This window comes from Convolutriloba macropyga, chromosome 3, assembly GCF_964194025.1.
Source record: "Convolutriloba macropyga chromosome 3, txConMacr16.3, whole genome shotgun sequence".
In the NCBI taxonomy this organism is placed as follows: domain Eukaryota; kingdom Metazoa; phylum Xenacoelomorpha; order Acoela; family Convolutidae; genus Convolutriloba; species Convolutriloba macropyga.
Window position 1 is genome coordinate 67,837,077 of NC_134470.1, and position 26,081 is coordinate 67,863,157.

Consider the following 26,081-nt stretch of genomic DNA (forward strand, 5'->3'; position numbering starts at 1 on the left):
TGATCGCAACCAGTCAATTCAATGGAACAAACCGATTGTTTGTGCCAGAACTTTAAAACCGTCAAAATCTTTCATGTAGGACTTTCAATATAACGTGATGAAAAACATACAGAGCCTCAGCTGTTGTATTTAGATACTGACACATTCAATTACAAAATCAAAACCAAAAAACCAAGGAAACAATGATATCAACAATATGTTTCGCCACCGATCACAAACTCTTTGATAAAGCAAACGAATGGTTCGTTCTCAAGTTCAAAAACGCAGGTACGCCAAAAAAGTGTTGTGCCCTAAAATCAAAAATTTATTCTATTGTTGCTGACAAAGCAACATATCAGCAAAGAACGAAAAAAAAACTCGCCCAATCCAAGTCGAATCATGAAAAGTTGATAAACACTAAGACCCAGCGATGCTTGAAAACATAAAACTAACAACCAATAACCATAAACTACAAACTGTGTGTTCCAACAAAAATGCCCTTAGTGTATATGACAAAAAGTATAAATCTGACTAAAAGTCGACGTTGCACTTTGGTCATTTCTCATTGCGCGATTAATACGTTCTGAAAATGTGTGCAGAGGTTGACTGGGAAAGTTGACAAAACCCTATGTGTTCGGCCTCCCCGATGGAGGTTAAGCTTCACGCTGCGAAACCCCTGAACCGGGCTTTCATCATCCTTCGTACTCGAACGACGACATACATGATGTTTTTGACTTTACGGAACTATCCCTTCAGGACTATGCGAGGAGGGCTAACCTCTGTCTTCAGCTCGAGACTAGAGATTGCTAATAACTCCCTGATGTTTGGATTTGACAGCTCAAAAGAGGCCATCAATAATGTATATTACTGCCAACAACCTTTATGGAGGTACCATGTTACATTATCCTCTGCCCCATGATGATGAAAAATTTTTGGAGCTCTGTCACTTCAGCGGGAAATTAACCGTCTATGCGCACAACGGGTCTTTGACGCCTGTGACGAATCTGAGACGTCGAATAGTTAACTTCACGCCAATTGCACACAACATGAACTATGACTAACATCAGATAGTAAATTCATTACACTCAGCCTCAGAGTCCTCCAAATTGAATAGATACCCCACAAACGATGGAAACTTAGCTTCCTCAATTTTGGGGAGTGTTCCACTCCTTAAAAGATTTCAAAAAGCATACATCTCGCAACGGATCAACGAACATCTGACTCATTTTAGCCAAAAACCTATTTCCCAACATACAATGTTGAAACATTTTTACTGGAGACTTTTGACCCAAAGGTCATCACGAGATATGACCTTTAAAGTTCTGAACTAAGCGGGACGCCAACGAGAAGAGGGCCGGCACTGCTCGTGTACTATTATGAGCTAGGATATTTTATTTTTTAAGTAGGTTCATATATGGAGGTACTTTCCGCGAAAGTAGTTGCTTAACTGGTCTCGGGAATGTTTTTTAACCAAATTAAATCCTCCCCTGGTGGTTGAAAATAAATATTTGACATGTTTGACATTCGGTTCACAATCACAGATCGATTAGTTAACTAGGTTGTTTATTTACCTAGTAAAAATCAGACAATTAATTTCAATGGACAGAAAGAGATATTAACATTCCGAGAGGCAGTTGCCCAGTGGTACAAGGAATCTTAGAAATTGTTTGAGTTGCAAGATCGGACGGTCCTCTGGGAATAACTTCTGCTCAGTATATACGTGGTTTTCATTTTCGGTCTCTTTAATCTGTTTTTAAATTTGTGGTAGTGTGAGTTATTTCTTCTCCAAAACTCAGAGGATTTGTGTTACTGGTGCTATTTTTGATTTCTTTGTCTGACTCATTAGAAACAATGATATCCTAACAGAAGCACGAAATTCAAAGGTATTTAGATTGCTCTTCTGAGCCAAAAAAATCTTCTCGCTGTGGAATCGAGGAAAATTCAGAAGACGGCACAAGACAGGCGACGAAAAAGTCCTGCAAAAAAACTACGTCAGATAGAAACCGTAAAGAGCAACAAGACCCCAAGAAGTTGTATTGAGTGTACTGAACAATTAACTGGCTGAGAAAAAAAATGTGTCGACGTTATCAGAATGAAAGAAAAAAACAAAAGGACCAGCCTCGGAAGAAATGCTCTCAAACAAGTGGCGCTGATTCAAACAATTAATAAGGGGGCTAGGGAACAATTCATAGGCTAGAGAAACTTTTATGGCGCAAAACTGACTTAATTTCTGAATACGCGCAAGTCAAATCATTCAGAAAATCAAAAAGTCAAGCATGAAAAGTCACTCACACGTTTAAAAAGACACACACGTTTAAAATAATTGCTTCAAACTTCGTTCGGGAGCAATTAATAACAGGCACAATTACGCCAATCTCGATTACTTGATAATGAAAGGAAGTTACAGAGATCAGAGAGAAGGAAATGCTAAACTGAAATGGTATGTTTAGGAAGTACTGTTGCTCAAGGAGGCGATTTCGGACAGCGATCTATGACTGCTAGTCGGAACTATGATAAAAGGCGATGTGGCGGGGTTATTGCTGAAATGATGCTGTTGCTGCAATGACTGGCTTGGGATACTGTGGAGAACGGAAGGTGTGGAAACTATGGTAACACTTGGGGTTGCTGCATGTGACGCAGCAGGGGTCAATTGATTCGATGGCTCTCGGAAGTGGATCTGATTTGACATCAAGCCTCTACTGTTTGTGCCATCTTTCACTGCTATCGTAGACGCACTTGAAATCATTGCGCTACTTGACGCCACATTGACAAGGGTTATGCGAGTATTTTCTTGTTGTCCGTGCTGTTTTGAAGCAGCGGGTGCGCTGACGCTTAACTGCTGGAGAGCGACTGGGTTGATAGTGCTCAGTCCAGCAGAAGCCGTGCCATCGTAACTTGAAGCGACTGAGCCAGCTTGCTGTGACTGAACTCCACTTGGTGAGGTAGAACTGGTCTGCAAGTAGTAGTGTGGCAAAGGCTGCTGCGATCCTACAATTTGATGGGTTCCAGGTGTGATTGAGGAACTGAAGGGACGCGTTGTGACAACAGTTCTACCAGTAGTAGTACCTCTTGACATGGGAATGTTGGAATTATTGGAACTATGATCTCTTTGAACACCTGTTGAGACCCGATACACATTCTGGTCGCCTGTTGAAGACGTGTGACATACGTTGGGCTGGATGAATGCTTTTGGGAGCACAGCTTGTCGCGCGTCCAGATTGCGCATGAGAGGCTGCCCTTGGTTAGTGTTGGGTTGAATAATGGCCTTCGGAACGTTGCCAGTCGTTCCCGGTTTTCTTTGAAGGGGTAATGTTGCTTGGGACATTGGCCCACCAATTAGCTGCCGATCGATCTAGAAACATATTGAAACATTACTTATATCAACTTTGGAGCGATAGGAAGGTCCAACCAATTGGTATCTGACTAGAGGAGATATCTGCTACTAAGTAAAACTTTCTTGAAACTATATGCTACCACTATATTCGATGAGACAGAATTAACACATTTGACAAGTTTAACAGAAGAAAGCTCAATTGTGAAGCTGTCACTCAATTAGCAACTTTTTTTCGAACACATAAAGGATAGTTTGATTGTATGGATCCTGTAAAGGAGTGCATTTTGGAAAATTCAAAACAAACCGAAAAATTTGCATAAAAAGACCAACACACAATAATTGCTATGAACTTCGTTCAAGAGCAATTAATAAACATACCCGGCAGATTGCCGGAAAATAGCCGCCGTTGATTCCCATAAGTCTATTGGGATTGAAAGAAAAGAAAATATCAACAAAATGATTTTCGTATAAAAACATTTTTTAGAGCGATTTATTTTGATGTCATTTCGTAATTGAACATACTCCTGTCTCTCCGTGAGAGGCTACATGGTCCAGTATCAATACCAATAAGCATCATAGATAGTAACTAAAACTTATGAGCACAAAGTTCAAGAACCAGGCATCTAAAAATGGGCTTTATGGGTTTATCCCGTTTCTATTTCTGACTGATTTTTTTATACTGACTCTTCATTTTGAATTGCTTTGCTGAGCAGCTGCTGTTTAAAAGGAGTTTGAGCGGAGTGAAACTAGCCTAGAGAAGTCAAAAAGATTTCCCGCAAAATGTCGAAATAGCGGTAAAATGGGTAAAGCGAAAAAAAAGTTCGACGAAGTAAAAAAAAACATAGCAGGACAAGTCCTGACGTACAAATCAAAGAATTTTCATTGACTAAACAAAAAACTAGACCTGGAATGAACTATGAATGGATTGGGAAAACCATTTAGAAAAAAAATCCGATCCAAAAAAATCGAAAAAAGTAAACATACCCGGCAAAATAGTAAACATTGCCGGAAAATAGCCGCCGTTGATTCCAATAAGCATGATTGAAATTGAAAGAATAGAAGATATTGAAAAAAAGAGATTTTTGTACAAAATTATTTTTTAAGTCCAATTTATTTTGATGGCATTTCGTAGTTGAACATACTTCTGTTTCTTAGAGAGAGGCTACAGGGGCAGCTATCAATACCAATAAGCATTAGAGATGGTAACTAAGACTTATAGGAACGACGTTCAAATAGCGGGCATCTAAAATTGGGCTTTATGGGTTTATCCCGTTTATTTCTGACTGCAATTTTTTTATACTGACTCTGTTCATTTTGAATTGCTTTGCTGAGCAACTGATGTTCAAATTCACTCTTAGCAGAATGACAGAAGAGTGAAACTAGCCTAGAGAAGTCAAAAAGATTTCACGCAAAATGTCGAAAAAGCGGCAAAATGGTAAAGCGAAAAAAGTTCGACGAAGTAAAAAAAATAGGAGCGCTATAATAGCCGGCTGAGAAGATGAGGGCGGCTATTAAAAACCAAAGTGAAATTGCCGCATGTGAACAAAAAACCACTATCGAGAAAGCGACTTTTTGTTCAAACACCGTTTTCTCACTCTACTTTAAAATTAGAACAAAAAAAAATCACGCTGCAAAAACACTCGCTTTTTCGCTCCACTTCCTCTTTCGGCGTGACCAAAATCACCACTCCAATTTGACTTCAAAGCTCATGAAAATGTGTGAACAGATCTTTAAAAAAAGACAGCGCCTCAATACAATTCAAATTCTTTGAATTGTAAAAAAATAGGATCGCTATAATATCCGGCTGAGAAGATGAGGGCGGCTATTAATGAATCAGAGCGATTTAATTCACGTAGAGTAATGCGTAAAATCGCAAAAAAAATTGCGTAATTTAGAAATGCAGTGAACGATACCGTATTGAAAAAGAAAAGTAGAAAAAATAATACCACAGAACTAAATTAGAGAGCAAATAATGGGATACCTTATTGACAGTAACACCGCCACTCATAGGGAGGGAATGCTGTTGGGAGAGGGACATTTCGTGAGAAGCAACTACAGCTGCAGATGGTGACACAGACTGCTGTCTAACAGTGAAGGTAGTTCCAGTGAGTCCTTTGCCACTACCCCCACCACTAATCGGCCTCTGTATCACTTTCGGTTGACTTGCTGCAAATTGAAGATGGGGTACGTCTTGATGGTGAACCGCCATACTAGAGGATCCAACGGGAACATGGCCAGTTGCAGAGCTGTTTAAGTGTGAATGAGAAGCTGCTGCCAGCTGACTGGCACTAATAGGGCGAATTAAGGGATACCTTTCAGAGCCAGAACCCGACGTGAGAGCTGTGGAGGAAAAACCAGGGGATGACCTGGCGTTTGGATGGTCATGTTGAACGTAGTTACCACTTAAAGCAGTAGCATTGCCCTGGAAAAGGTAACGGTTTCAAACGCATAAACAAGTAACTTAATTTATTTTTTAAAACAAGGGACAGTGAGACGGCCAGTCAGTGTTCAGCTATCGCTGCTATTATAAAAAATGATTAGCTGTTAGTTATTAAGAAAATGATTTCTGATCAGACACTATTTTCGTGCAAAAAGAGGACCAGTAACTTTTGAGCTATGGTTCCAAAAATTGTGAATCTTTTGAATGTGTCAACTCACCGAACGTCAAGAGAGAAAACGAGTACAGTGGCCCCTATTTCTGTCTCAAAAAAATTCAAAATCTTTACAAAAGAATAATATTTGGTCCCAAGCACCATTCGACTGAGATTTATGCAAAAATTGATGGAAAAAGCTGGTAATGGGATTGGTAGAAGCTAACAATCAATGTTCGAATTCACATTCAACGCCTCATAGATTGATCAACGAAAAATTAGCCTTTTAATTCAAAATAACATAGCTGGCAGATCACCGGAATAGCTGCGAAAGAATAGACCTGCGTGCCGTGTAATAGATAGAAGCAGATACAGATATAGGTTGAAAAAGTTATCGACGCCACCCAAAAAGCTATGTGAAAAAAACATTCAGCGATAAATTAAAAAAGCTTGTTAAAGTTCATTGCACAGAAGCCTTTTCATTAGAGGCCTTTATTCCACATATGAGTTCCTCTGACCATAAACTAATTCATGTTAAACATAATTTTTAAAGTGCAAAAGTCATTTTATTGAGTGAGGTAAGTCACGTATGATCACAATCTAATCAGAGAGAGTGGGAAATGACATCAGGCACTCAAATGCCGTTCGTGAGAGGAAGAAGTCATTCAGAAAAGTTGACTTCTTCAGCTTTGCTGTGTGAACAAATATAACACAAAAAAGAGCGTAAGACGACGAAACAAAAAAACATAGCAGGACACGTCCTGACGTACAATTAAAAAACTTTCATTGACTAACAAAAACTAGACCTAGAACGGACTATGAGTAAATTGGGAAAACCATTTCCAAAAAATCAGATCAAAAATTTTAAAAAACAACTGACTAACGTCGGGCAAATTGCTCTCAAACGACCGGCGAGCGGTTGGCTTCGTCAGTAGCTAGGCACCGTTTAGTGAGGCTTTAGCTTGATTGAAGGGGCGTAAGTGAGCGCAGCAGGGGGCTGATGGTGTGGCAACCGTGGTGGGAGCAACAGTGGGGGGGGGGGGAATCTCTAAGAACCTCTCTTCGCACCATAAGTTTAAGTCTCCAAAACAGATTCTGTGAATAGCATACTTGAAGACTAGAGAGCTGGAAGGGTCTAAAATCACTTAATGCAAATTGGGCGCAACCTCTTTATCCCGTTTCTGAAGACGAAAGTCAAATCGGGCAGACGAAAAATTGGCTCAGCGAAAAATTGCATAAGACAAACAGGATTAATACATTTTCTACAAATTGCATTTGAGAGCAATTAACAATGATTTCTCAAAAAGTGCCTGTTAAGTCATTTATGATAAAAACATTTCTACTATAACTCATTGTTAATGAGGATCAGAGATCATGTCATTACGCCACATAACAGCAGGTGAGGTGCGGTATCAAAGAGAAAGAGAGAGAGAGAGAGAGAGAGAGAGAGGGGGGGGGGAGATAGAGATAAAACGAAAATGAGAAAGAGGAAAGAAAACCTAACCGACCGACAGAAAGAGATAGGAATATTTTTCATGATGGAATTCGACTCTGCAACTTCCAGTGTTCTAGCCTTGTTAGTAAAAAATCATTAGAAAAAAACTGATAAAGGCAAAATATAAAAAAAGTTTTCAACTTCGCAGTAAAAAATGTTCAGAACCATTTTTTGTCTCAAAAGTTCTGTCAAGAAATCCATCTCCGAGACCTAAAATGTAATGGTCGTTAAAAAATATTGAAAACAATTACAAATTTTATAAAAATCTTGCTAAAATTCAAGATACTAAAATCTTAAGCACCATTCCATTGTATCAAGAGACTATCCAGAATCCCTGTTTCAAGCGCGAAATAGTTTCACTGGCTCAGATCCAAGAATTAGTAGCACTAGAGTCATTAAAACTATTGATCACCATCCCATTAACTCAAAATTGCAAATGTTTTAAAAAATTGCTTAAAATTCGTGATATTAAAATCTTGAAAAACCATTCCCCTTCGTCTACAAACTATGCAGTAACATATTATGAAACCCTAGAGGAAGTTCTGTGGTTCTTGAGGCTGGAGAAACCTAAAAGATGACAGAATTTCAGAACTTGAAAAAATACAAGTTTTATAAACAAGACTGCTAAAACTTGTGATATTAAAAAAATGAAAAATAATCCATAAACAACAACACAATTTTTCCAGTAAATTAATTAGCCCCAACGGAGGTGTTCTGACCCTTGAGGCTCAAAAAACCTGAAAATGACAATAAATGTCAAAAAATTCAAAAGGCAAAAATTTTCAAAAAAGTGCTAAAATTCGTGATGTTGAAATCTTTCAAGACATTCCATTACATCTAGAAACTACGCAGTAACCTATTATTAAAACCTAGTGGAGGTTACTTGACACCTAGGGCTAATAAAATTTAAAAAGACGTCCAAAAATTTTCAAAAAGCTTAAAAATTGAAAAATAGTAAAAAATATGGGCGTTTTTAGCGAGCGGTTGTTCTTCAGTAGCCAGAAATGGAGGGGGGGGGAGCACCGAGGGCTGATGGGGGGTTGGGGAAACAGTTGGGTGGGGTGGGGGTAACAGCGCGCGGGGGGATGGGGCAATAGTGGCGGGGGATCAACAGTGGAGGGGTCTTCAACCTCTTAGAACCGCCATCCACACCATAAGTATAAGTCTCCAAAACAAGTTGAGCTGAAACGGAGCTGAAAGGCTCTAAGAGCACTTAATGTTGAGTCATTTATGATAAAAACATTTCTACTATAACTCATTGTTAATGAGGATCAGAGATCATGTCATTACGCCACATAACAGCAGGTGAGGTGCGGTATCAAAGAGAAAGAGAGAGAGAGAGAGAGAGAGAGAGAGAGGGGGGGGGGAGATAGAGATAAAACGAAAATGAGAAAGAGGAAAGAAAACCTAACCGACCTACAGAAAGAGATAGGAATATTTTTCATGATGGAATTCGACTCTGCAACTTCCAGTGTTCTAGCCTTGTTAGTAAAAAATCATTAGAAAAAACTGATAAAGGCAAAATATAAAAAAAGTTTTCAACTTCGCAGTAAAAAATGTTCAAAACCATTTTTTGTCTCAAAAGTTCTGTCAAGAAATCCATCTCCGAGACCTAAAATGTAATGGTCGTTAAAAAATATTGAAAACAATTACAAATTTTATAAAAATCTTGCTAAAATTCAAGATACTAAAATCTTAAGCACCATTCCATTGTATCAAGAGACTATCCAGAATCCCTGTTTCAAGCGCGAAATAGTTTCACTGGCTCAGATCCAAGAATTAGTAGCACTAGAGTCATTAAAACTATTGATCACCATCCCATTAACTCAAAATTGCAAATGTTTTAAAAAATTGCTTAAAATTCGTGATATTAAAATCTTGAAAACCCATTCCCCTTCGTCTACAAACTATGCAGTAACATATTATGAAACCCTAGAGGAAGTTCTGTGGTTCTTGAGGCTGGAGAAACCTAAAAGATGACAGAATTTCAGAACTTGAAAAAATACAAGTTTTATAAACAAGACTGCTAAAACTTGTGATATTAAAAAAATGAAAAATAATCCATACACAATTTTTCCAGTAAATTAATTAGCCCCAACGGAGGTGTTCTGACCCTTGAGGCTCAAAAAACCTGAAAATGACAATAAATGTCAAAAAATTCAGAAGGCAAAAATTTTCAAAAAAGTGCTAAAATTCGTGATGTTGAAATCTTTCAAGACATTCCATTACATCTAGAAACTACGCAGTAACCTATTATTAAAACCTGGTGGAGGTTACTTGACACCTAGGGCTAATAAAATTTAAAAAGACGTCCAAAAATAGCTCAAAAAATTGAAAAATAGTAAAAATTTGGGGGTTTTTAGCGAGCGGTTGTTCTTCAGTAGCCAGAAATGGAGGGGGGGGGGGGGGGGGGGGGGGGTGGGGGTGCATCGAGGGCTGATGGGGGGTTGGGAAACAGTTGGGTGGGGTGGGGGTAACAGCGCGCGGGGGGATGGGGCAATAGTGGCGGGGGATCAACAGTGGAGGGGTCTTCAACCTCTTAGAACCGCCATCCACACCATAAGTATAAGTCTCCAAAACAAGTTGAGCTGAAACGGAGCTGAAAGGCTCTAAGAGCACTTAATGTCCGCTGGGCGCTACCTGTTTATCCCGTTTTTGAGGACGACAAGTCAAAAGCGTCAGACAAAAATCGCATAAAAAAGACCAACAGGACTAATACAATTGCTACAAACTTCGTTTGAGAGTAATTAAAAATTAAAAATCAATGTCAAAATGCCGCATGTGAACAAAAAACTACCAGAGAGATAGCGAATTTTTTTCGAACACCGTTTTCTCATGTGTGAACAGATCTTTAAAAAAAACAGCGTCCCAATACAATTCAAATTCTTTGAATTGTTAAAACCAAGAGCACCGCAATATAGCTCCGCTCAGCTTACAGCTTCGCAGCTATAAAATACTTCAAAATGACTGTTCATTTTTTGTTAAAAATTACTAATTATCAACGTACAGATTGAACAACTCTAGTGCCAGTCGACTTCGACAACACAAGCTGTCGGCCTGCAACCTCTTGCAATTGATTAGCGGCTAAATTGCCTCCTCGAAGTATCCCACCACTCGCGGGTTTGGGGTTGAGAGCGTGAGGAATTGTGGGGTGCACTAGAGTCGACGTCAAGTCAAAATTGGTCGAAGTCACAATCGGTGTTGAATTCTGATTTAGAAGCAGTCTCTGGTCCCCACTGAGGGTCCACGTGTTACTTTCAGGAGTTGCATTGCTCTGCTGTGATCCGGGCCAACTTGCCTGCAAGCCATTAGAGAAGCTAGATTTGCTTGGCACTCCTTTCCCACCCATTTGAGAAGGAAGCGTTCCTTTGAATGAACTGCTCAATGGGGATGTATTTGAAGGGTTTCGATTTGAATTGAACCCTAAACACACAGAAAACCCAATATACAGACTGCTCGGTCATTTGAACCACTCTGATCAAAATTTATTGATTATCAGCAATGATTAAGTCAAATTGAGAACTATCAATGTCGTATTGAGGAAAAAAGAAATATTTAGAGCTTAGAAACAGGAATGCCATCTACTTGATTAGTTATCGCTATAATAGCCCTTTAGTGGACATAACACCCTGGCAAAAAAAATGCAACATTTAAACTAGCAAGCAAACTGACAGAAAACTGGCGTGCTTGGCTTCTTTAGCATATATTGGTGGGTAGCAGCAAATACAGCTGCCAGAAATACAAAGCTTTGTAGCCTCAAAATACTGATGAAAAGAATGAGAACCTAAAAAATTTAAAATTACTTTTTCTACCACCTAATAATGTATAATTGACTTAGACTTAATTACTGTAAAGCTAACCTCGAATTAACTTTAATTAAGATTAACTCTAATTGAATTAACTCTAATTAAGATATTCTCAATTAACCTCACTCCTCCGATTAAAGAACACAAAATTAAGTTGACTAAGGGTAAACGTCATTTGAAAAGTGAGTAAATGACGCGTGACAAAAAACCATCCACGCAACTAAACTCGCTCAAGTAGAAGTTAGAAAAGTCATCATCACGCTCGCATTTCGGTCAAAAAATTGTATCAATGCACGAACAAAAGCTGATTGGAACTCAGCGTAACGCTATTTTGTCATGAAAAATATTTGCCACGAAATAAAAAAAAACAAAGCGGGACAGGTACTAAAATACACTCACACGAACATTAGAGAAGCACTAACACGAGCCGCAGACAAATAGACCACTACGAGATTTTTTTTGAAAAAGAAAAGAATTTGCGAATAAAATCTAATGTCAGCATTTCTATTGTAGATACTTTAGATGTTATGGTACTGAAAATCTGTACTATAAAAATGAAATACCAAAAATTATAATTCGAAAGATTGGCCGAAGATTGAACGCTTAAAGATTCAAAAAAAAAATAATTTTTCGTTAAAATATCAAAAAATTGATGCATAATTTGAATTATGAAACAAATTTTTATTGATATTCAAGCACTTGGTGTACCAAATTAATTCATTTATCAATAAAACAAAATTGAAATCCCTTGCGATGCACCAATCGAAATTCAACATAAACCGCCAAAATCGATTTGATAAAAACAGTTTTAAAAAACGAAATCAACTTGCCTAAAAAAGTAAGCAATGGATCGCATGAGTTGATCATGTCACCACAAAAGATACAGCGCATTAAAAAATCCGGATGAAAACTGACTTTAAAAAATCCGGATGAAAAAAAAATTGAAAAAAAAAAATGGAACATGAGCCAATTTTGCCCTGCAAACGTGTTACTGGGCCTTCAAAAATACTACGTAACTGCAGAGGGCTAGATATTGCAGCTACGAAAAATTTTCATTCAAAACAAAGCATGAACAGAAAGCTACTCGCGGGCCAAAAGTTAGTTCACGGCAAATTTAATCCCATTCGCTTTTAAGTCAGAACGTCGCTTGAGCACACAGTACTTCCGAGAGAAAACCTTCACAAACTCAAATTCATTTTCGATTTTTAAAACATAACCAATGGACTGCCAACAAATCAAATGAGACAAGAAAACAACGAACTAAACAAATATTAAACTGACTAAGATTTTATGAAAACACGGCATTTGCAAGTCAAAAAACCTCCAAACATAACAGACTAACGTCGGTCGAATTGCTCTCAAACAACCGGCGAGCGGTTGGCTTTGTCAGTAGCTAGCCACGGTATATTGAGGTGAGCGCAGCGGGTGGGGGTGAACCGGGGGGCTGATAGGGGTGGGGGGCAACAGTGGGGGGGGGGGGCAACGGTGGAAGGGCGGTTTTTGGCTGAGGGCTCCTTAGGCCCTTAGCGATGTGCAGGCGTCGGGAATGGGGCTTGAAGTGAGAGGGCTGATGTGGTCAGTAGCGTTTCTTGTGTTGGAGTAGTGGTTTGTCAACCTCTAAGAACCGCCCTTCACACCATAAGTATAAGTCTCCAAAACAGTTTCTGTGATCCGCATACTTGGAGACTACTGAGCTGAAAGGCTCGAAGGGCACTTCATTCCCGCTGGGCGCTACCTGTTTATCCCGTTTCGGAGAATGAAAAGTCCAATTGGTCAGACAAAATATCGGTCAAGCGAAAAAACGCATAAAAAAAGAGACAGGACTAATATAAATGCTACAAACTTCGTTTGAAGGCAATTAATTAGCAATAAACTTCAAAAAGATTGATTATTTCCGCTTAGAAAGCCGCTTGGACCTGTCCAACAAGACTGTGATGAGAAATCAAAAAGAGAAAATACAGAACATAACCGATGAACGTCGCGAATTGCTCTCAAACGACCGGCGAGCGGTTCGCTTTGTCAGTAGCTAGCCAAGGTTTAGAGAGGCTAGCTTTAGCTTAATTGAAAAAGTGTGAAGTGAGCTCAGCTGGGGGGGAGGGTTGACCGGTGGGGGCTGATGGGGGTGGTGTCAACAGTACGAGGCGGCGGCAACGGCGGGAGAGGGTCTTTGGCTATACGGGGCCCTTACGACCTGAAAGATTTGCAGTGGTTGGGATTGGTGTGTGTGTGTGTGTGTGTGTGTGTGTGTGTGTGGTGGGGGGGGGGGGGGGGGGTGAAGTGAGGGGGGATTGAAAATTGCATAAAAAAGACCAACAGGATTACTATAATTACTACAAATTTCGTTTGAGAGCAATTAAAAAAAACCACATGATGCAACCGATATTATATTAGCAACAAGCTTTACTTCAGAGCAATAGAGCTCAATCAAAAATGAAGAACGAAAGCGTGAAAAAGTCACTTGAGAAGTCAAAGACTTTTCTAGAAGAAACGCGCAAAATTGTCAAGCGAAAAATTTGCATAAAAAAAGACACACACACGTTTACAAAAATTGCTATGAACTGCGTTCAAGAGCAATGAAAAACGAATAATTTGGTTTAATATCAATTTCGCATATGACTTTAAAAGCACTTTAAAAAAACTCACGCCCTTAAACTACTCGCTTTTCACTCCCATTACAAATTTAGTGTGAAAGAGTGAAATCATTAATCTAAGGAAGACTTCTCATTGAAATTAAAAGGTCAAAATTTTTGTGAACACATCTTTTAAGACAGTCCACCAATATAATCCAGCTCCTTTGAAATGTAAAAATATTAGCGCCGCAATAATAGCCGGCTGACAGGATGAGGGCAGCTATTAATGGCTCCACTCAGCTATCGGCGATTAAAAACAACTTTCTATATTCAAGTTTTCTCAATTTCAAACAGCTGAAGCAGAGGAGGCAATGGCAGAGGAAGCATAGAAGTATCTGGGCCAATTGTGTCAAGCTTTTTGAAAAAGACCTATAGTTTAAAAAATATATTTTTGTCAGCGATTAAGGACAGGGGAAATGAGCCAGATACGTGAACGGGAAAAATATCACTTGAAGTCTTTCATAAGTCAGCATTATAACACGCATAATTTAAATTTCAATCTAACTTTACAATAGATCGTTTGCTACTAAAAACATACCCGGCAGACTGCCGGAAAATAGCCGCCGTTGATACCCATAACTCTATTGGGATTGAAAGAAAAGAAAATATCAACAAAAATTGATTTTTGTATAAAAACATTTTTAAGTGCGATTTATTTTGATGTCATTTCGTAATTGAACATACTCCTGTCTCTCAGTGAGAGGCTACAGGGTCTAGTATATATACCAATAAGCATTATAGATAGTAACTAAAACTTATGAGAACAAAGTTCAAGTACCGGGAATCTATAAATGGGCTTTATGGGTTTATCCCGTTTCTATTTCTGACTTTGATTTTTTTTATACTGACTCTCTTCATTTTGAATTGCATCGCTGAGCAGCTGCTGTTTAAAAGGACTTTGAGCAGAATGACAGAAGAGTGAAACCAGCCTAGAGAAGTCAAAATTATTTCACGCAAAATGTTGAAAAAGAGGCAAAATGCGTAAAGCGAAAAAAAGTTCGACGAAGTAAAAAAAAATATAGCAGGACAAGTCCTGAAATACAATTCAAAGAATTGAATGAAAAACTCAGACGTACTTTACCTGACCAGCAAATCAATTGAACATTGCCAGCCAGAACACAAAGAAAATCATCTCAAAAAATTGAGAAACTTAAAGAATCAAAACTAAACAAAAATATATTCATTGCTAAAACTCTTGAAGCTTTTAAACCTAAGGCAATATTTTTTCCCTTTAAAGTTACCTATTTCTAAAAAATGTTCAAAACCAATTTTTGTTTCTGAAATCGGTGCACTATTACATCTGCAAGAGCTGAAAAATATTCGTTGGCCCTTGAAGATCGATTAACTCGAAAACAAACAAAAAATTTAGAAAAAGAAATCAATTGCAAATTATAAGGAAATGTTGCTGAAAATCGTGCAATAAATAACTTCAGAATCATTCCCGTGACTCCAGAGGCTATCCAGTAACCCAATTCCAAGCTCTAAAGAACTCATTAGCTCATAGATCGATAGTCGATAATTTTTAAGAAATTTCAAACTTATAGAAATTCGAACTTATAGAAAAACTTATGGAAATTACAAAAAATAGAAATTCGTTCTATTAAAATGTTGAAAGCCACTCAATTGCTCCCTAGCAGCTATTTGATAACATACTACCAAGCCCCAGATGAGGTTACCTGGCTACTGAGGCAAGAAAAAAATTAAAAAAATACAAGTAATTTGAAAAAAAAAATTTGAAAAAAATTGCAAACTTTATCAAAAAACTTCTAAGAGTCGAAAAGGTTAATATGTTGCAAACAAATCTATTGAACTAAAAACCATGCAGTAAATTTTTATCAGAACGTGGAATACGTTTTCTCGCACTTGAGAATGGACGAAAAGCAAAAACTGAAAAAAACTTTAGGAAGCATTAAAAAAAATTGCAGATTTTATCAAAAAATGCTAACATTCAAGACATTAAAAAGTTAAAAACCATTCCATTGTTACTAGAAACTATGCAGTGCCCTACTAAAAAACTTCAAAGGAGATTGCCTGGTCACTGAAGCTGGAAAAACTGAAAAAATGACGAAATTTTTCAAAAACCTGAAAATCTTGTCAAAAAAAATGCTAAAATTTGTGATATTGAAAAGTTGAAACCTATTTTCTGGCAACAAAAAAATTTTCAGTAATTTGCTATCCAACCCCTGATGAGGTTTTCTGGTCCCCTGGACTCAAACAACTTCATTAATGACAAGGTCAAAAAATACTAAAAGAATTGCAAGTTTTGTCAAAAAATGCTAAAATTCATGATGGCAGAAAGTTGAAAACCATTCCATTACCGCTAGAAACTATGCAGTAATCTATCATCCAACCCTTTTTCAAACCCTAGAGGAGGTTTCTTGACACCTATGGCTGAAAAAAAACTCAAAAAATGACAGAAATTTTCAAAAAAAAAACCTGAAAAAAATTGCCAAAATTAGTATCATTCTGCGTGTTTGTGTATGTAGTAGCAAAACATATAGCTCATAAAATTGTCTCGCAGAGGGCCTTCAACAACTTTTAAAAACTTCAACCTAAGACTAATCAAAACAAAAAATCACAAAAAACATGAAAAATTGCACCATTTTGAGTCCAAAAACTCCTAAAAATGACCTTTTAACCTCAAATTCAGGCCATCCCAGCAGCTGCACTACTATAAGCACTTGAAGGACTACTAAAGTCCACTCTGGGCCTCTAATGAAACTAAATGCCCGCTGGGCTTGACCTGTTTATCACGTTTTGAAAAATCAAAGTCATTGAAAAATGTGTGAACACATCTTAAAAACATAGTCGGAAGAATTCCGGAAACGACTCGAATGAGAAAATTGCCCGTACTTATGACTAATGAACTACAACAACTATTGTGAACCCTGAATCTCAACAACTACCATAAAAATGTGAGGAAGAATAGAAACGGCATTCAAAAACCAGAAACAAATTGTAATAAAAAAAATAGAAAAACTTAATGACTTTTTTTAATAGTACAAGGATTTATAAAGCCGAATAAAGTTCCTTTGCAATCAGAGCAATGAACAACTCGCAAAACAATGGTCAAGTCATCATAGGCTAGGAAACTTGTCTAAGATTAAAAAGAAAAACTGTAAAAAAGTATGAAAAAAGGTTAAAAATTTCTCAATTTTTCTGTCAATTTTCCTAAGAAAAAATGATTTATACCGAGAAAACTTTAGCCAATTGTTATCTGAATATTCTTTGAGTAACAATCTTCTATTCAAATCCCACTTAAAGCATTAAAACAAAAAAAACAGGCACAAAAATCATTAAATTTCGTCTAAAAATCGGCAAAACTGGTCAAAAACCTCCAAATTATCATTAAACTCAAATTAACAACTTGAAACCTTCAGTTCTTATCGAAACAAGCCTAAAACTAATACAATATCATAATCAAACCTCATATCCATCAAAAGTTGTAAAAAACTGCTTTTAAAAGCCTCACGTGAACAAAAAAAATTTTGCTGGCTTAGAAAATTTTTTCACACATCAATTTCTCGCTCTCTCAAAAACAGCGCTATGAACAAAAACCACACTCTTTTCGCTCCATTCTTCACTTTTGTACAGCACCAAAATCATTCTAAATTTTTTCACGCGTTTCATTTCCGGCTTCAAAAATCACTCCAATAAAGTTGATTTAAAAAAAAAGGACTTCTCCAATACTCCTCTTCGAGTCGTAATAAAAAACACAGCGCACCAATACAATTCAAATTCTTTGAATTGTAAAAAATAGGAGCACTATAATAGCCGGCTGAGAAGATGAGGGCGGCTATTAATTATATATATAATTAGCTCGCTAACTTGAGCTCGCTTACATTTAACTAAACGAAATCCATTTAGACTACTCAGAAAAATCAAGCGTCACAGTATCTACGAAACAATTCTTAAAAACACAAAGCCTCTTCCAGTTGATTAATACCCAGCTCACAATACGAGGAAAATTATAATACAGCCCCAGTTTTGAATTGGGACACTCAGCGCCCTGTAATAGAGGACATTATATGCACTCATGCTTTCGTTTCAGATGTTTGCTAATAGAATTACTAACTTGACGTGTCAAACTCTGGCTCAGAATCATCCTCTTCATCTTCCTCCGAATTCTGACTGCCGTGCTTACAGTAAACAGCAGAAGCGACGCTCGCAGAATTCTGTGGTACTCCAGAACTTGAGCGAATTATGACAGAAGACACTGGTGAACGCCTCTGGACTTCAGCTGTTGACGAAATTTGCTGAGAATCACCAGATATTTGCATTCTATATGTTACTGGGGCATTATGCGTACTAATTGGGGTTGTCTGCATCGGGGAAACGTTTGATATGGAGCCTAGAGGTCTGACAATAGTACTGTTCGCCGATGAGAAGTTGCCAATCCTTGGTCGTTTTGCTTTACTTTGCAACTCGACTTGTCTCTGGTTCACAACATGTGGACTCGGGGGTTTCTGTATCACTGTCGAGGTAGTAACTTTGTCCAGGACTGCACTCACTCTCTTGTTGGTTTGAATGCCTTCACCCGCAGCAGGCTTGCTAATCTTGATCTGATTAGCAGTCGATGCGTTTTTGGCTACTTCATCTGCTGTCGAAATCAAATTTGTATCATTTCGCATTTCGGCGCTGAGTGGCGAATTTAGATGAGGTGATTTTGCGGACGGAATTAAATCGCCCATCAAACCTTTCTTGATTTTAATTTGTGACTGAGGCAATGGAACAGGATTAGGCATAGAAAAGCCCAATTTTTCAGCCAAACTATTTCCACGATGTAAGGAAACCGTAGCTCCACTTGCAAGAGTTAAGTAGTTTCGTTTCTCTTTCATCGTCCGTGACTCAATTAATTTTAAGGCTGTGGGTAAGTCTTGTCCACTGCTGAGAGTAGCAGATAAATCACATGCTTTAAGAGTCGCTCCAATTTCGCGATCACGCAAGGCAGCTTCAGCGGGTTGAAGTTCATCACTACTTCCTTGTTTGACCAACGATGAAATAGGCGCCTCTGACCTCGAAGTAAGTTTTCCCCTAATTTGGTCCGCAATAAGACGGGCCTGAAAAAGCTAAGAACTAGAAAACGGTTCCTTCAAATAAACCTAACTACATGGAAACTGAAAATATTCACCCCGTCCCCGGAAAACAAGCATTGATACACAATTAAATTCATGACGGAGCACTTCCAATTGCTCTGTTAAAAAGCAAATTTTCCCTAATAAATTGGTCTGTTTGATAACAGGCTAAAATATTAAGAGGTCTTCAATTTGGGAGAAAATGGCCATTTTAATAATTATTTATTCAATTAGTTTTTCCAAATTATAATTCGACGAGATATTATAATTGCTGGAAAGCCGTCATTCAATTACATAAATTTAAGAATAAGAATTAATTCATTTCTTTCCATAGTTAGCCACCATGAAAGAAAAAGGACAACGAAAAATTTGACAAATATAAAGTAGAATATGAGAGCATACCGTTCTCTTATATAAATGATTTTGAGTACAATAACAAGACTGTCGGGGCCATGAATATGAGAATTTCAGTTACTGATCCGACCTCACTTAGTGGGGGGACTCTATGTTCAACTGTTTTTTCAATTACGTCCGATCGATATATTTGACGTAGAAACACATGAAAGGTATCCTTAGAAAGCCTACTTTTAAAAAAGAATGTACAGGAATGAAGTTTTTGCTGTACTTTATTAGAAAGCAAGTGTTAGTACAAATCTAAAACTCAATCAAATGATAGCTAAATTTTTAAAAATCGTTTTACACTTCCTTTTTCTATTTATCATAAAATCGTGAAATTTGGAGTTTTGCGGGCATTTGTTGTCTTTTGCCCTCCTGTCCTCTAGTCTGATTATTGACAGATCCCCTTGACATTCTGATTGGGCCTAAGTTACTCTATACAAGTTTTCAAATAACAGCCAATAGTTATTATGGCCTTCACAAATGAAATTTTAGCAATTTCTTTTGGTTTTGCCCCCACTTTTTGCTCTGTTTGTCGCCTCATCTCTAAGCTTTTTAATGTCAGGTCCAAATCACTTCTTCTAAGGCGCAAAAAAACAGTTGCTAAGTTCATGTGCGATAAGAAATTGTTTTTGTCGAAAAAATTTTGATAGATTTGTGAATTTTCGCGCTATTTTGTTGTCCTTTTTGTCGTCTTTTAACTTACTCTCATTAATAACAGGTCCCATATACGTTTTGAAATAAAAAAACTGGCTATTCAGATTCAGTGTTGACTTAATGGTATTTTTGACAATGCAAATGATTGTATCAAAAAAATACTGCGAAAATAACAGTAACAATACTGAAAAAAGTACGAAAACTAACAAACAGTCTAATCAACCCACTAAGGAAAATAAAATTAGTTCTCTTACTTGTGTCACATTGCAGCGTGTGCTGTTCACCTAGACAATCGTTTTTCTTCAAAAATTCTTCAAAGTTTTTTTTACTTGCTTTGTTCTTATTCACATGTTGCAATGTTATTTTTCTTGCTAAGTGCCGCTATGAAACAATTTTAGCTGGTCGGAGCAATTTGGGTTGTTTCTCTAAATTTTTAAAGCATTGATAAATTCCATGTCCTATTTATCTTTTTCGTTACTTTGGGTATCATTGGTTCAAATTAGTATATGCTTTCCGCGGACATTCAGAGTTAATTTTTATTCAACACACAATTGGTTGTGGTGAACTAATCACCAATATTCTTTGAAGATAGTTTTTCATTTTTTCACTTCACTTTGAGTATTTTCGGTATCTTGAGTCAAGTGCGTCGTTGCCTATCAATAGGTGTTTCTTTGTAGACAGTTCAATAGTTTATTTACATGATTGGTGGATTTTAATTCATACTTGTTCTATTTTGTATAAAAACCAAAAGAATTTTGACTGAATTGTGGCACCGTCGTTTTTGTAAGGCATCTTCACATTGCTTCACAAAGATTGATGTCAACAGAAGTCAAATTACAGTGGTGACGTTAGATAGTCCAGAGTTGATAGTCAAGAAGAGCAAAAAAACAGTATTTCAAAGTTGAATTTTTCAGCCGGATGTCAAAGGTCAATGGAAAGCTAATCCTTTATGAGTTTTAATGTAAATTATTAATGAATTGTGAGTTTTGCCTTGATTAGTCAAATCATATGGTTGTCCTACAGCTCCTTATTATTACAGGTTCTATTGTTTTTCTAGCAAAACGTAAAGATAGCCATTCATTTAGTGACAGAGTTTCTATTTTGGTTTTATCTGAATGTACTGATAGTTTTTTTTTAGTTTTATCTGAATGAAGCCTCATGAAATTTTAGTGAAATTGTCATTGTTTCTCGTTCTTTCCTTTTCCCAACATTATCACTAGGTATTACAAAAAATGAGTTTCGTATTTTTTCCTGTCAAGTAGCGGTCTCAATGACAGTTCTCCGGCTCTCCATTCAGTCAATTGATTTGATATCTAATGGTGTTAACAACTTTGCAGCTTAGAGATGATTGGAGTCCCAGTTATTTAATAATCTATTTCTTGAGCTGTAATTCAGTCTCATTTGGGAAATGTCTGCGGAGCCCTCTAAGGAGGAGTAAATGATCTAAACGTTCTTGGTTTATTTCATATTTAGCAAGTTCAACAAGTCACTTGTTTACACAAAGAATAATTGATTTTTGAGATCCATCAATCTGTTGTACTGTTTCTTTTCTTAGTCTCAGTAAAATTACGTTTGAACTTTTAGGCTACGATCCATCTAATTGGTAGCCAACATGCAGTATTCTGAAAGCTTCTGTTGCATAGAAAGTCTCAGCCATCTCTAAACATTGAAAAAATGAGAAAAAGATGGTTTTAAAATCTATTCATTGTTTATCTTTGTGTATTTTGTTTAACGATTTGTCCAATATCAAAAAATTTTCTTCTAATGAGGGTGGTAGCGAGACCATTAGTTTTATCGATGATTAGAACTCTGTTTCAGGACATGCCCAGTTAAGTTTTTTCACACGTTCTCTTGCCTTGCTATTTTAGGTCCTTCACATGACGCGTTAAGAAGTGTGAGACTTGCTCAATTATTGCACTCGAAAATGGGGTATTTCTTCAGTTTAAAAAATTTAATGAGATATTGCAATCCGAACGTTTCCTATCTCGGCTTTATTTGGTACAAATTAAGCCATGAAATACGATTCACGGGGTCGCGACATTGTGTGCAAACGCACAATACCGAGCCTCCTTGTTTCCATTATTAGAAAAAATTATAGCGATCATTTCTTTTCATTTTTCGAACCCAGAACATCATTGAAATTTTGAAAGTAGAAAAACAAATCTAATTTTCTTCTTTTCGAATTGAATTCACAAAAACATAAAACGACTAAGGTCGGAAGATGATTTGCTCTCGAACGAAAGGCGGCGGAAAATTATTCGGCCATTGGGTCATCAGACACAGTTTTCATTTGCTGCAACCAATTTTTATTACTACAGCTCCTTGTTATTACAGGTTCTATTGTTTTTCTAGCAAAACGTAAAGATAGCCATTCATTTAGCGACAGAGTTTCTATTTTGGTTTTATCTGAATGTACTGATAGTTTTTTTTTAGTTTTATCTGAATGAAGCCTCATGAAATTTTAGTGAAATTGTCATTGTTTCTCGTTCTTTCCTTTTCCCAACATTATCACTAGGTATTACAAAAAATGAGTTTCGTATTTTTTCCTGTCAAGTAGCGGTCTCAATGACAGTTCTCCGGCTCTCCATTCAGTCAATTGATTTGATATCTAATGGTGTTAACAACTTTGCAGCTTAGAGATGATTGGAGTCCCAGTTATTTAATAATCTATTTCTTGAGCTGTAATTCAGTCTCATTTGGGAAATGTCTGCGGAGCCCTCTAAGGAGGAGTAAATGATCTAAACCTTCTTGGTTTATTTCATATTTAGCAAGTTCAACAAGTCACTTGTTTACACAAAGAATAATTGATTTTTGAGATCCATCAATCTGTTGTACTGTTTCTTTTCTTAGTCTCAGTAAAATTACGTTTGAACTTTTAGGCTACAATCCATCTAATTGGTAGCCAACATGCAGTATTCTGAAAGCTTCTGTTGCATAGAAAGTCTCAGCCATCTCTAAACATTGAAAAAATGAGAAAAAGATGGTTTTAAAATCTATTCATTGTTTATCTTTGTGTATTTTGTTTAACGATTTGTCCAATATCAAAAAATTTTCTTCTAATGAGGGTGGTAGCGAGACCATTAGTTTTATCGATGATTAGAACTCTGTTTCAGGACATGCCCAGTTAAGTTTTTTCAAACGTTCTCTTGCCTTGCTATTTTAAGTCCTTCACATGACGCGTTAAGAAGTGTGAGACTTGCTCAATTATTGCACTCGAAAATGGGGTATTTCTTCAGTTTAAAAAATTTAATGAGATATTGCAATCCGAACGTTTCCTATCTCGGCTTTATTTGGTACAAATTAAGCCATGAAATACGATTAACGGGGTCGCGACATTGTGTGCAAACGCACAATACCGAGCCTCCTTGTTTCCATTAATAGAAAAAATTATAGCGACCATTTCTTTTCATTTTTCAAACCCAGAACATCATTGAAATTTTGAAAGTAGAAAAACAAATCTAGTTTTCTTCTTTTCGAATTGAATTCACAAAAACATAAAACGACTAAGGTCGGAAGATTTGCTCTCGAACGAAAGGCGGCGGAAAATTATTCGGCCATTGGGTCATCAGACACACTTTTCATTTGCTGCAACCAATTTTTATTAGCAACAAGCTTTACTTCTTAGTGAGAGCAATAGAGATCACTCAAAATGAAGCACGAAAGCGTGAAAAAGTCACTTGAGAAGTCAAAGAATGTTCTAGAAGAAAAGCGCAAAGTGGTGAAGCAAAAAAATTGCATAAAAAAAGACTAACAGGTTTACAATAATTGCTATGAACTTCATTCAAGAGCAATTAAACACTATCTACTATAAACGTTATAGACATTCCTCGCATAAACTATATCTATTATTCAATCAGCAATGCCAAAGATGACAGAATTGTCCTTTTTCAGTTCCGTTTTCTTCCGATTTTTCCCCTCGAATTGACAAGCAAAATTTTTCATAATCAGTCCATGAAATTTTACAATTGAGATAATATAGATGTTTTAGTCCTCCAGTACATTTCAAATCAAAATTAAAGGTTCCATATTCTTCTAAACATAAATATAACTTCTGAAGTGGCAAATTTTCTTTTTGAATGGCACAAGATTAAATTGCTTTAGCAGATGTTGTTTTAACATTCTTTTAAAATTTATTTGAGATTTCATTTTCCAGATTTCAGGAGGCAGTTCATTCCATTTCAGAATAAGTGTAGAGACCGACTGCTTGATTGCAATGGGAAAAACTGTTCGCTGCAATTTTTTTCACCAAAACATTACCCCAAGAAAAAATATGTACGAAAAGCAGTTTTTGAAAAAAAAATCATTTCTTTACGTCAAAACACTCATTTGAGGGAGCCATTAGCATTACTGTAAGTTAAATGTCAAATTCTGGAAAGCTCTCTTGACCTTTCAAATTTTGCTTATCTTAAGAATTTTTTCTGGGTATGAGATCTCTTCCGTTTCAGTCGACACTTCGGCGAACAATTAACCTGTACATTACAGAGACAAATGTACTATTATAATTCCGTAAAATCTTTGCATAAACAAAAAATTTTAAATTAGGTGTTTAAAAAATATGCAAAAAGATGTGACAGCAGATCCGTAGCTGTTTTTAAGTTCTCGTGCAGCAGTACATCTGTTGATAAGTTTGAATTATGATAGCAAATATCAGAAGGAGCTATGATTGCGTTTGCTCTTAGAAGCTCTAGCAGCACCCCTTTTTGGCATTTTAAAAAATTGTTTCTAAAAGATGAAAAAAAATGTAATAGTTCATTTTTATAAAACGAGGGCAAAAATCTCAATTTTATCAATTTTTGAATTAATAAAACTTTTGTGTTTCATCAATTTTTTTTCCAATTATACCTTATGGGACTTTCACCTCGTCTTTACAGAGCACGGATATAGATTCTTGCTTCCGAGCTAGAGCTAAAGAAAACCTGCCCTGAAATTCGCAATCTATTATCGAAAAATTACGTGAGATTTAAATTTTTTTTCGAATTTTGGGTCTCCCACATAGATCAGATGAAAAACAGTCCTCCCTCCCCTGCCCTCGCAAAGATCAGACAAACACAGCTGCCCCTACCCTGCTTTTGCCTAGATCAGACGCAAAAACATGATATCTTTAGTGTGCTAGCTTTCAATTCTACTGCTATGCTTTTTCTACGATGAATAAGATACAATGAACCAGAAGCAGATGGATTAACTATTAGCAACGCAAGCATTCAAACCTTGGAATTTTCTGGAAGCTTTGGATTCTCTTTTTGCGAAGATCGTTGAATGCGAGGAGCAGCATTGGCACTTCGAGCTGCATGTTGGCGAATTTCTGCCTTTAAGCGTTCGGGTGTAATTTTGTAGAATTTTGCTGCCGTATTCAGGAACTTCATTCCATCGTCACTGAGCTGCTCAGAAGTGGACTGCAAAGACCGCACAATAGCCGTAAATGCCTCAAATTCAGACTGCCTGTGATGACGATTTGTTTGCTCCATTGGTTATTTCAGCTTGAATTGTGTGAAGTAGAAGAAGCCGAATTTTTGGAACAAGCACGTACGGTATTCCTTATTGAATCTGATAGAAGTCATTTTGGATCTGCAAACCAAGAAAGCCTTACAAGTTGTATATGTTGCGTGAAATCTTCAAATTAGAGGGTATAAATTCCCAATACCGATTCTTAGTTCGTTTAGTACGGCAAACAATTATACAGAGGCACTGTAATGAGGCAAAATACAACAGTCGGAATAATTTTAACAATGCTTCGTCAGTTAATACCAACTAAAGACAGTAACAAAATCTTAATTTTAAATTTCCCAGCTGCAAACCTACTTACCTGTTTCATATACCATATATCATAAAATCCAATTTTTTTGCGACCTTCAACCTTGCAACCTACTCCACGGCGCGACTTCTAGATACAAAACCTTTTTTTTACAATCGGGGCATTTTCCATCAGTGTTGTCCGTCTTACCCTCGGTTGGATCAATGCCAATGTTCTTGTCTTTAAGTTTCTCCTGAAAGGCCTTAATCCAAATATTGGCTACCGCTAAGGATGACAACTGCTAAGGATGCACCCATTGTCAGGGTCTTTCCCATTATAGCCCCCCATTATGGTATAATTATAACGTTTGGGGGCTATAGGTTATCT

At 37.0% G+C, this 26,081-nt stretch overlaps 2 protein-coding genes across 2 annotated transcripts in view; both read right to left on the reverse strand.

Moving 5' to 3' along the window:
• LOC142337232 (uncharacterized) overlaps window positions 1-26,081 on the reverse strand; it is a 79,010-nt gene that overhangs the window by 32,504 nt on the left and 20,425 nt on the right. The gene's annotated exons all lie outside the window — the stretch shown is intronic.
• LOC142336386 (uncharacterized) lies at window positions 2,327-25,550 on the reverse strand. Its single transcript, XM_075385174.1, has 5 exons — window positions 25,171-25,550; window positions 17,911-18,895; window positions 10,407-10,822; window positions 5,295-5,735; window positions 2,327-3,331 (listed from the first exon to the last, which is right to left on the reverse strand). Exons 1-5 carry the CDS (start codon window positions 25,426-25,428, stop codon window positions 2,426-2,428), a joined length of 3,006 nt encoding a protein of 1,001 aa, XP_075241289.1. The 5' UTR covers window positions 25,429-25,550; the 3' UTR covers window positions 2,327-2,425.

Bases quoted from the DNA above. Each gene is read 5' to 3' on its own strand.
- LOC142336386 (XM_075385174.1), bottom strand. From the start codon at position 25,428: ATGGAGCAAACAAATCGTCATCACAGGCAGTCTGAATTTGAGGCATTT. The intron at 10,823-17,910 runs GTTAGTAATTCT...CTGTGTGTTTAG, and splicing joins GCCAGAGTTTGACACGTCAA to GGTTCAATTCAAATCGAAAC. The intron at 5,736-10,406 runs GTACGTTGATAA...TACCTTTTCCAG, and splicing joins GCACTAGAGTTGTTCAATCT to GGCAATGCTACTGCTTTAAG.